The sequence below is a fragment of the Rousettus aegyptiacus genome, unplaced genomic scaffold, assembly GCF_014176215.1.
Source record: "Rousettus aegyptiacus isolate mRouAeg1 unplaced genomic scaffold, mRouAeg1.p scaffold_m13_p_14, whole genome shotgun sequence".
Taxonomy (NCBI): domain Eukaryota; kingdom Metazoa; phylum Chordata; class Mammalia; order Chiroptera; family Pteropodidae; genus Rousettus; species Rousettus aegyptiacus.
The window spans coordinates 34,557,204-34,568,376 of NW_023416289.1; the positions used below are offsets into that span (position 1 = coordinate 34,557,204).

General features: G+C 35.4%; 1 protein-coding gene across 5 annotated transcripts in view; it reads right to left on the reverse strand.

Moving 5' to 3' along the window:
• LOC107502811 (zinc finger protein 471) overlaps window positions 1-11,173 on the reverse strand; it is a 47,731-nt gene that overhangs the window by 8,141 nt on the left and 28,417 nt on the right. The window contains exon 7 of one of the 5 annotated variants that reach the window (XM_036232254.1): window positions 1,927-2,830. The exons of 2 other annotated variants lie outside the window; for them this stretch is intronic. In XM_036232254.1, coding sequence (XP_036088147.1) covers window positions 2,817-2,830 — 14 coding nt within the window. In that variant the 3' untranslated portion in view covers window positions 1,927-2,816. Of the gene's footprint in view, window positions 1-1,926; window positions 2,831-4,417; window positions 8,827-11,173 lie in introns of those variants that run through there. 2 more of the 5 variants (XM_016130363.2, XM_036232255.1) reach the window with 2 other exon arrangements.

The window sequence follows — 11,173 nt, forward strand, 5'->3', positions numbered from 1 at the left end:
TTTCAGAAATGCTATGTACCAGCAATTTCACTCAGCTGGCTGCAGGGGGTGGGGCAGGTAATATCTTCTGTATTTTCCAAAGTTCTGAAAATGGAGAGGAACTGTATTTTCCAAAGTTCTGGAAATGGAGAGAAACTACACCTCATGAGCATCTGGACCTGATTTATTTGAAAGATTCCTGACTCTGGGTTGATGCTATGAGACAAGACTTTGGGAGGGCTTTGGAAAGGGGTGAGTGTATATTGCATGTGGAAGGAACATGAATCGCTAAGGGTTACAGAGCAGACTGGAAGAATACCATTAAGATGGTTACCCTAAAGTTCACAGTAGTACAGGTTTACCTCGAGAAACAAGAAGAATCCCAATCTAACCTTACACCTAAAGGAACTAGAAAAATAACAAAGCCTTGAAAAGTTAGTAGAAGGAAAAAAACAATAAAAGACCGGAGCAGAATTAAATGCAATTGAAGTTGGAGACCTCACTCTCCCTGATTTCAAACTATACTACAAAGCTATAGTAATCAAAATAGTATGGTAGTGGCACAAAAATACACATAGATCAATGGAACAAAATACAGAGCCCAGAAATAAACTCATGCTTATGTAATCAAATTTACAACAAAGTAGGCAATAATATACAATAGAGAAAGTCTTTGATAAATGGTGTTGGAAACACTAAACATCAACGTGCAAAAAAATAAAACTAAACCACTTTCTTACACCATATACAACAATAAACTCAAAACAGATTAAAGACTTAAATATAAGACCTGAAACCATGAAACTCCTAGAAAAAAAACATAGGCAATAAACTCTTTGATATCGGTCTTAGAAAAATATTTTTGGATGTGTTTCCTTGGGCAACAGCAACAAAAAATAAACAAATGGGACATAGTAGACTAAAAGGCTTCTGCAGAGTGAAAAAAACCATTAACAAAATGAAAAGGCAGCCTATTGAATGTGCTAAGATATTTGCCAATATATCTGATAAGGGATTAATATCTAAAATATATAAAGAACTTACACAACTCAACATCAAAAAAAAAAAACCCACAAAAAAACAAGTAATCCAATTTTAAAATGGGCAAAAGACCTGACTAGATATTTCTCTAAAGAACACATGCAGATGGTGAAAAGATACATGAAAAGGTGTTCAACTTCATTCATTAGTGAAATGCAGGTAAAAACCACAATGAGTTATCACCTCAGACCTATTAAAATGGCTTATAAAAAAAGACAAGAAACAACAAGTGCTGGCAAGGATGTGGAGATGAACCCTCATGCACCATCGGTGGGACTGTTAATCGGTGCAGCCACTATGGAAAACAGTATGAAGGTTCCTCAACAAATTAAAAATATAACATCTGATCCAGCAATTCCACTGTGGGGATTTATTCTAAGAAAATGAAAAACCTAATTAAAAAATACATATGCATCACTATGCATCATTATTTACAATAGCTACGATATTGAAGCAACCTAGGTATCCACTTATAAATGAATGGATAAAGAAGAGGTGGTATATATACACAATGGACTATTACTTTGCCATTAAAAGAATGGAATCTTGCCATTTACAACATGGATGAACCAAGGTGTTATGCTAAGTAAAGTAAGTCAGAGAAAGATGTATACTGTATTTCACTTGTATGTGGAGTCTAAAGCACTAAACAAATGAACTAACAAAACAGACTCAGATACAGAGAACGAACTTATAGTTGCCAAAGGGTTGAGCGGTGGGTGGAATGCACAAAAGAGGTGAAGGGGATTAAGAAGCGCAAACTTACAGTTTTAAATATAAGTTACAGGGATGTGATGTACAGCATAGGGAATACAGTCAATATTGCAATAACTTTGTACAGTGACAGATGATTACTAGGCTTCTTGTGATCACTTTGTAAGGTATGTAAATGTCAAATCACTATGTTGTACACCTGATGCTAATATAATATTGTATGTCAACTATGCTTTCATTAAAAAAAGCTTTATGTTCCAGAATAGAAAAAAAAAAAATTTTAAAGATGGTTCCCCCAATAACCTCGCTTCCTGTTTTTCTTATCTTTTTGTAATCTTCCCCTGGAAGTGAGCTGGGCCTAGTGACCCACTGCTAACTAACCAAATGCAAAGATCAAGGGGGATGTCACCTGTAATATTAGGTTACATAAAGACTCTGGCATCCTTCTTCCCTCTACTGCCTGCTCACTTTCAAGAAAGCCAGCTGCTATGGTGTGAGCTAAGTGGAAAGGAATTAATGTGTCCAGCCAAGTCAGTGAGCACCTGAGATGAGCCAACAGTTTAAATGAGTGAGTTTGGAAGATGATTCCCTCCAATAAAGACTTCAGATGACTATAGCTTTGTGAGAGACCCTGGGAGCCAGAGGCACCCAGCTAAGCCATGCCTCGACTCCTTGCTCAAAGAAATTGTAAGATAATAAATGTAAGTTGGTTTTAAACTACTAAGCTTTGGAGTAATTTGTTAAACAATAGCTAACATACCATCACAACTCTTACTCTATGATTAAGTGACTTAAAATAGAGATTCTACCAGTAGTCAAAGATATCATGTTGACTGGAATTACAGCAGCCGCTATTATTTTGAAAGCCTAAATGTCATCACCTTCGCACATATGTTTATTTTTCACTCACATAATCCATTGCTGGTGTTCCTGGGTGACTGATGGCTTTTCTCCAAGCAGTGGTTTAGGGCCCAGAGTTCTTCCATCTTGCAGCTTTGCATCCCATACAATTAAGGGTCTTCTTCCCCAGCTGGATAGTATATCCTCTTCTTAATAAGCAAGCCCAGAATGACGTATCATCTCTATTCAAACCGCACTAAAGAAAATTAACCTAATAACCACAACTAGAAACAGTAATGGCAGAATCACGTAGGATCCATCTGGACAATCACATCCAGAATCAATTCCAGACAAGAGGAAGGAAAGCACAAACGTGTGGCAGCCATATGTCACATCATAGATATTAACAAATACTCAGGACCTTGGAAAATAACCTCAGTATGGGTTTGTGGTCACTAGACCTGCTATATACTACACTAGATAAGAATTCCCCCATAGCTCTCACGCTGCATAAAGCCAAGTCACTTAAAAAATACAGAGGGAAAATGTTCATAGTGATTTTAATTACAATCATTCAAGAGCACTCAGTCCCCTTTCTATGGATGCAAGTTGCTGTGGGACTTAGAGATCATACCACAGAAAGTGTTCAATTAAAACAAAACCTAGGTGTAGTTTCAACCGTGGGAATCGATTAGTAAGTACAATAGCAATATTGGATATCAGAACATTCTTGGAGTTCTGAGGTTTATTATGACCATTTCACTTCCTTCTCATGGCTAACCGTTGCCTCATAATTCAACTAGTACACATACCATAGTTCAATACACTTTCCAAATGCAGTTGGTCTCATAAGAATTCCCAGTACCCCAATATAAGATGTAAGAAAAGTTTTAAGATGCTGGGGCTTCTTTCATGTCAAAAAACTGTGGAAAGGCTACTGAGCTGACAGAGGACCTTACAAAAGATGAGTCAGGGACATGGACTTAAATCGTGCAGTCCAGTATTATAAACTCTTGTCCTTATTTATCATGCAAAGTAATTCCTAACCCTTAAAACACATTTCCAATGATGTTCCCTAGATTATTGATAGTATAATTAGTAAAACTAAATATTTCTGGCTGAAGTTAAATTCTCTATTTTTCTGTCTTTCAAACTACAGGTTGTATTGAATTCAGCTTTTGGTTACTAACCAAGTAATAATGGTGGAAGCAGAAGAGCAGACTCAGAGACTAATAGTTTTGTCAAAAGGGAGGTATGGCAAGAATTAGTACAGAGGTTTCTTAAGGTCTGAGAGAATTCAAGTTTTCTGAGACCCTTGAATCCTTCATAACAGCCCCATCTCAACAATGTGGATTCAAATCTTTCCCAAGACTCCACTTCCATTTCAGAGAAGTGATAAGGTTGGGAATTCAGTTAAGCATCAGAGCTCAGCAACTAACAATCTACTGTTGTAACTGGCTGCCAGTAATTGCAGCCCCACAGTTAGAAGTGGTAAGATGATTCCCAATGCACTACTAAAAATAGCATTCCTCATTCCCTGCAGTTTTTGGTAAGCACTATCTAGCCCCTAATGCAAAATGGGCATATCCTGTTGTATTGTGAACACCCTTCCCAAGTATAAAACAGGATTATTAGATTCTCTGTGTTTTGATCTATCTTACTCAATAATCAATCCTTAACACTCTGTTTCTCTATAGTATGACAGTCATCCTAAGGTATCAATTCCTATATGGGCTGGCTTTCTCTGGTTGAAAGATGATAATGCTTATTTAAGATTATAAGTTAAATATTGGAAGAAAACTAGTTGCCTCACAGATTTAAAGAATGGAACAAAACTAAGATGTGAGGAAGCAGAAATCATTTTAATGGATCACAGTGACAGGAAGAGAGGCAAAAATCTTTAGGCTGCTGCTAAAAGATGACTCAATTTCAACTACTTCCAATCCAGGAGTGACATTCCGTACTTAATAGCTGGTACAATAAGGACCCCAACAAATCAAAGTGAATACTGACGAAAAGTAAACACCCATTAGGGCCATACAGAAACCAAATATTGACTTTGCTCCTGTCCCTGTGACTCCAATCAAAATACAAAGAACAAAAAATCCAATTGGCTTAAATGGAGCCACATGTGACTGGCAGTTCCCCGGAACAATACAGAATGAAGAAAGTGAAAGTGCCAACAAGAGCTAGGAAAGTGTGTATGGTTAAAGATAAAAACAGATTTCAACATATATTCTGAAAAAATATATATACATACACGCACATATACATACATGCAAAAATATACATATTAGATATTAATTTTGACTATGACTACAAGATCATTTTATACATAAAGTTCTGCAAATCACATATTTCATTTAATATACTGTGGATAGACAACTCTTCCAAGGAAGCATGTACACAGCTTAACTTCTTTCTACTGACTGGACAACACAGTATTGAATAATCACAATTCAATCTGCTTGGCAGGACACTGAATTCCTATGTAATAATTAAAACAATTCTGCAGTAAACATTATTTACACCTACCTACCTACTTTAATGAGATAAACTTCTTAGACGTAGAATTACTGTTTCAAAAGAAACACACATTTATGTTGCCAGAAAGTGCCATATTGCCTTCTAAAAAGGTATGAGACAAATTTATATTGCTAATGAAGTGCTCATTTTCCCACACTGACATCAGTACTGGATATTACCTAAACTTCAGGTTTTAATCCGTCCAACAGCCAAGAAAACTTGCTTTAATTTGTAATTTTCTGGTTACTGAGGTTAAAAACTTCACAAATTTTCATTATTCATTTGAATTCAAATGTGACGGCCTGTTGGTTTGCACTGTCAATTTTTCCCACTATTTTGTATATGTAATAGCATTTTGTTCCTGACATTTTTTCACATAAGTTGCATATATTTTCTGTCAATAGTCTTTTACATTATTTTAGCACCTTTTACCATGCCAAAGTTTTAAATCCTTGTATAGGCCAACTTACTCTCTTCCTTATGTCTCCTAGGACTCCATGTCCTACTTAGTAAATCCAACTGTATTATATACAATTGTATCACATTTCTCTGGAAGGTGTAATGTTTTGTTTGTTTTGGAGTTTGGATAACCAACTATCAAAACATCATTTCCCCCAAATAAAAAGTCGGTCTTTTTATATACCAAAATCTCAAATGCAAAGAAACCTATTTCAAAATACCCTGCTATGCTGGCCAAATTATCTTTTCTTGTATGGTTTCAACTAAAACTGTCAAAGTAAACATATCCTACTGGGACGCTGCTGTGAAAGAAAATTTACATTACGTATTAATAGTATTATTTCACCTAGAAAAATATACTTCTCCTTTAACTGACATTTTCTATTATTCGATATGGTTTAATAATTTCCTTTCACCTCTATTCATAAATCACTTAACAGTTTTTGTTGGTGATGTGAGATTTCTATTACTCTTATAGAAAGAATTAGAACCTTTTGCATATTCTTCTCTGCTACAGCAGGGGTTGGTAAACTTTTTCTGTAAAAGGATAGTAAAGGTTTGAGGTTGTGTAGGCCGCACTGTCTCTGTTGCAGGTACTCAACTCTGCCCTTGTAGAGTGAAAGCAGCTATAGGCAATGTGTAAACAAAGGAGTGTGGCTGTGAGCCAATAAAACTTTATTTGTAGACATTGAAATTCAAATTTCATATAATATTCATGTTGTCCTAAAACATCATTCTCTTCATTTGCTCAACTTATAAAGTGTTTTGTTGTTGTTGTTGTTTGTTTTTAAAATCAGATCATGGGCCATGCAAAAGCAGTGAGAATTTGGTCAGGAGTCAGTTTGCTGACCTCTACTCTCTTGATGAGTGTACCTCAGGTTAATGGTTCCTTGAAAGTTTAATAGAATTCATTCATAAGTCCAGGTGACTAAACAGATCAAATCTTGCCAAAATTTCTAACTCTTGAGTAACATGCAATTTTAACTTTATGCACGCCGTCTTTCATTTCTCTGATTGTTTAAATTTCTTTGTTCCAGGTGGCCCACTCATCCATTTTCTCTACACACTTTCTAAGACCGTTGTCAGATGTAAAGGTGAATTTTCTCACCAACTAGGTCTCGTCACCTTACATTATGCAGATTAGACGGAAAGCCAGAACACTAACTCAACATGATGAAAGCAAGCTTTAAACCAATGTAGGCAAAGCTTCATTGACTACCTTGAAACTCCGGTTCCTGATCTAAAACCTGGTTTCTCTATGCCCCGTTCTATGCATCATTTTTACTCAAAGCTAATTATGGTAATGCTTCAATGTGCTAGAATGTTTTTAAAAGAGCTAAAACTACTCAATACTTAACATGGATGAGGACTACGTTAAGAGCATCTTAGGCACTAATCAGTTAAAAGGATCTCAATGCAAGTTGTTACATGAGGAGTGAATTTACACTTAAACCAATCTGACTACTACATGAAAAACTAACTTTGAAAGAGTGAAAATAAAAGAGCAGGGATACCAGTTTTTAAACTACTGAAGTAGTCAGGTGAAATAATAATATTGAGACTATGAGGATGGAAGTGAGGATGGATTCCAGAGAAATTTGGGAAACAGATCCACAGGACTTGATGTGGAAGGTAAAGGGGGACGTGTTGAAGACTCTCCATTATGAATTCGCTGATGAGTGAAGTGTGTACTTTGCCTGAAGACTTTTCTGCTTTTCTTACAGTTATAGGACCTCTCTCCAGTGTGGACTCTTTTATGTTGATTCAGGTGTCCAATTTGTATGAAGGTTTTCCTACATTCTTTGCATTCATATGGTTTCTTTCCAGAATGGATTCTCTGGTGTACACTAAGAGACTGACGATGGCTAAAGGCTTTGCCACATGCACTACACTCATAAGGTTTCTCTCCAGTGTGACTTCTACGGTGACAAATAAGGGATGACTTTGTTTTGAATGCTTTCCCACATTCAATACATTCGTAAGGCCTTTGGCCTGTGTGAAGCCTCTGATGTTGAGTGCAGGAGGAGTTATCACCAAATGCCTTCCCACATTCAGTACATTTATAGGGTTTCTCTCCAGTATGAACTCTCTGATGTTGAATGAGGTGTGTGGTCTGGCTGAAAGCTTTCCCACATTCCTTACACTCATATGGTTTCTCTCCCGTATGAGTTTTCTGATGCTGTGCAAGGTGAGCCTTCTGGGTAAATGCTTTACTACAAACCTTACATTCGTAGGGCTTCTCTCCAGTATGAATTCTCTGATGAGTGGCCAGCTGAGAACTGATGCTGAAGGATTTGCCACATTCCCCACATTCAAAGGGTTTCTCTCCAGTATGAATTCTTAAATGACTAGCAAGGTGTATATTCTGCCTAAATGCTTTTCCACATTCTTTACATTTAAAAGGCTTCTCTCCAGAATGTACTCTTTGATGTTGAGTTAGTGATGCATGATGGCTGAAGGCTTTTCTACAAACGTCACATTCATATGGTTTTTCTCCAGTATGAATCCTTTGATGGACAGTAAGGGATGAGCCATATCTAAAGGATTTGTCACATACGTCACATTTGTAGGGTTTCTCTCCAGTATGGATTCTCCTATGTTGATTAAGTCCTATGTGATCACTGAAGGCTTTCCCACAGTCAATGCAATCAAAAGGTTTCTCCCCAGTGTGATAATACCTCCAGTGTCGAATAAGGGATGTGTTCTGTATGAAGGCTTTCCCACATTCAATACATTCATAGGGCTTCTTGCCAGTGTGACATCTCTGATGTCGAGCAAAGGATGAGCCATCGCTGAAAGCTTTTCCACAATCATTACATTTATAGGGTTTCTCTCCAGTATGAATCCTCTGATGAACAGTAAGGGAGGAGCTCTGAGTAAAAGTTTTCTTACATTCATTACATTTGAAAAGTTTTTTTCCTGAATAGATTCCTGTATGTTTTATTACCACTGTACTTTGGGGGAAACTTTTCTTAACTGAATCACAATTATGAATGCTCTCTTCTGAAACGTCCAAAGGGAACCATCTTCCATATTTGTTATACGTACGCTCTCTTTCTTTAGAGAGGGTTTTGTTATTAGTGATAGTCTCTTGCCTGAATTGTGTTTCCTGACCTACCAGCTTCCTTTCAAATACACCCTCAGAATCCCAATTTTCTCTGAAAGTGGAACACTCCAAATTAGTGTTTAAAGTTCTGTCTGTTAACACTTCAGCAAATAAATCCTGCTTTGGAAATAATTCCTGGGTCTCATGTACAGATTGTTGGCCTGAAACATATCAAGAAAACAAATATTTCCTTTATCATGTACTAGAAAAAAAGGAATCTGCTAAAAGGAAAATTGTGAATGAATTCACTAAATGGTGAATTACACCACATAAATTACGCATTTCTAAAAAGTACTGTGTTTAAACATGCAATCTACAATGTATGTAAACAGACTTAAGACTGAATTCATACAGAAACTTTAGGAGATATGAGTAAAAATAAATAAGTAACTATATAGAATCAGTTACATATCAAAAGAGTAAGGAGCTGGAAAAAAAGTTCTGCAATCACACCATCTAAAAAATATAGGCTACAACATCCAGTGACTTTAACCTCACTCACTCTCCTGCTTTGGATGCCAGAGTAGTCATCACATCACAAAAGTTTTTACAAAAAAAACATGCACAACACAAAATAGACACTGTATTCTATAACATTCATTAGGACTGTCTAAAAGCCTGGTCATTCCCCTACAACCAGGAAATGATTTTTCCATATTTTAATTGAGTAATTTCAACAATTAATTGATGGCCAAAGCTCAGTGGTAATAAAAAATCATTTTTACATTTACCTGCTTGCTTCCACAAGCCTGACAAAATCCCTACTTCTCTGGCCGTTTATTAGGGTTAGGGCTATGCAATTTAATTTCTCATTTTGAAGAGACTGTTTTCATAATAATGGTAACTATTAATATTATATTAATTATGTTCATATACACTACCTAATAAGAACGTCTTATCTCGGACTTTAAGCTTATAGGGAAAAGTGAATGTGTCTGGAATACTTTTGCTAAATCACTAGCATATACCAAAACTTGTGTATGTGTAGTTATTTCTCAATAAATATTAAAGATGAAAATGGCAATGGGGAGATAATGCAGAGAGACAAATATCTGGAAAAGGATGATCTTAAAAAGGGAAAAGGAGAAACTCTTTTTTTAAATGACAACTATACACTGAAAGCCTCCCTTCTTAGATCGGTAACAAGACAAGAATGCCTGCTTTTACAACTTCAACTTAACACTGTTCTGGAAGTTCTAGCCAGAGAAATTAAAACTAAAAATTAAAAGTTATCAAAGTTAGAAAGGAAGAAGTAAAACTATACTCAAAGATAAAATCACATATACAGAAAATCCTTTAGAATCCGCAAACTCATTAGAGCTAATAACTCAATTAATCAAAATAGCAGGATACAAGATCAACATAAAAAATGAGCTGTACTTCTATAAACTAGGAATGAAAAATCTGAAAAGGAAATTATGAAAACAATTCCACGACAAATAGCATTAAAAGAAGAAATTATTTAGGGATAACTTTACCCAAGGATGTGCTGTATGCTGAAAACTACCAAACGCTGCTAACGAAATTAAGAAGACCTAAATAAATGGAAAGACATCCTGTATTCATGAATAGGAATACTTTGTTCATGAACAGAATGAGAGCAAGAAAGAATAAGTAACAGAAGACCAAACAAATTTGTCATATGGTACAAATGGGAATAATACATCTATTAATAAAAAGAAAAATCTATGACTGAAACAAAAAGTCAACAAAGTAAATGCTTCTTTAAAAGAAGATACCACCCAATGTAAACTACTATATAGCAACATCATGTGCAAACTTACAGGCTACATGAAACTAAAAAAAAATGTATCACATTTATAAAACAGGACTTATATTCATACTATATGAAGGCAAAGAAGTGGGACCCAATAGAAATGTGGGTGACGATTACAAAGTTACCATTTACAGAATATGAACTCTAACTGCATTTGAATGCATATATTCTCAACATCACAAGTTATCTAGGAAATAAAAATTAAAGCAAAACTCATTTTCATACAACAACTTGGCAAAAATAAACAAATACTATTGGTGAAAATGTGTAGAAACAGGTTTCTCATATTGTTCATCGAGGGTATAGCACTATATGCATAAAACTTTTAAAATACTAATCATGCAAAGAGATATGTACAAATTGGACCACTGTTTATTACAGGTAAAAACTGGAAGAGACCTAAATGTTTAAATGTTCACAAAAGTCAATCAGTTAAGTAAATTATGATATATACATATACATTGTAATACTAGATAGTCATTTAAAAAATGAAGTAGAATTATGTGTATCAAGTTTCTAAGGATACAAATAAAAGGAAAAATTGTAAAATGTTAAACTACATAGAAAGTTTCAAAGTTTTACATATCGCCATTTTAAAAGGCCTAATTAAAACAGAAGCTCTCATTACCACATGTGAAAAATAGTTCCAGACAATATATCAGTCATTGGGACTATTAAAACATTTAAGACACAGATAGAGAAATGGGTATAAATGAGAAACATTTTCTAAA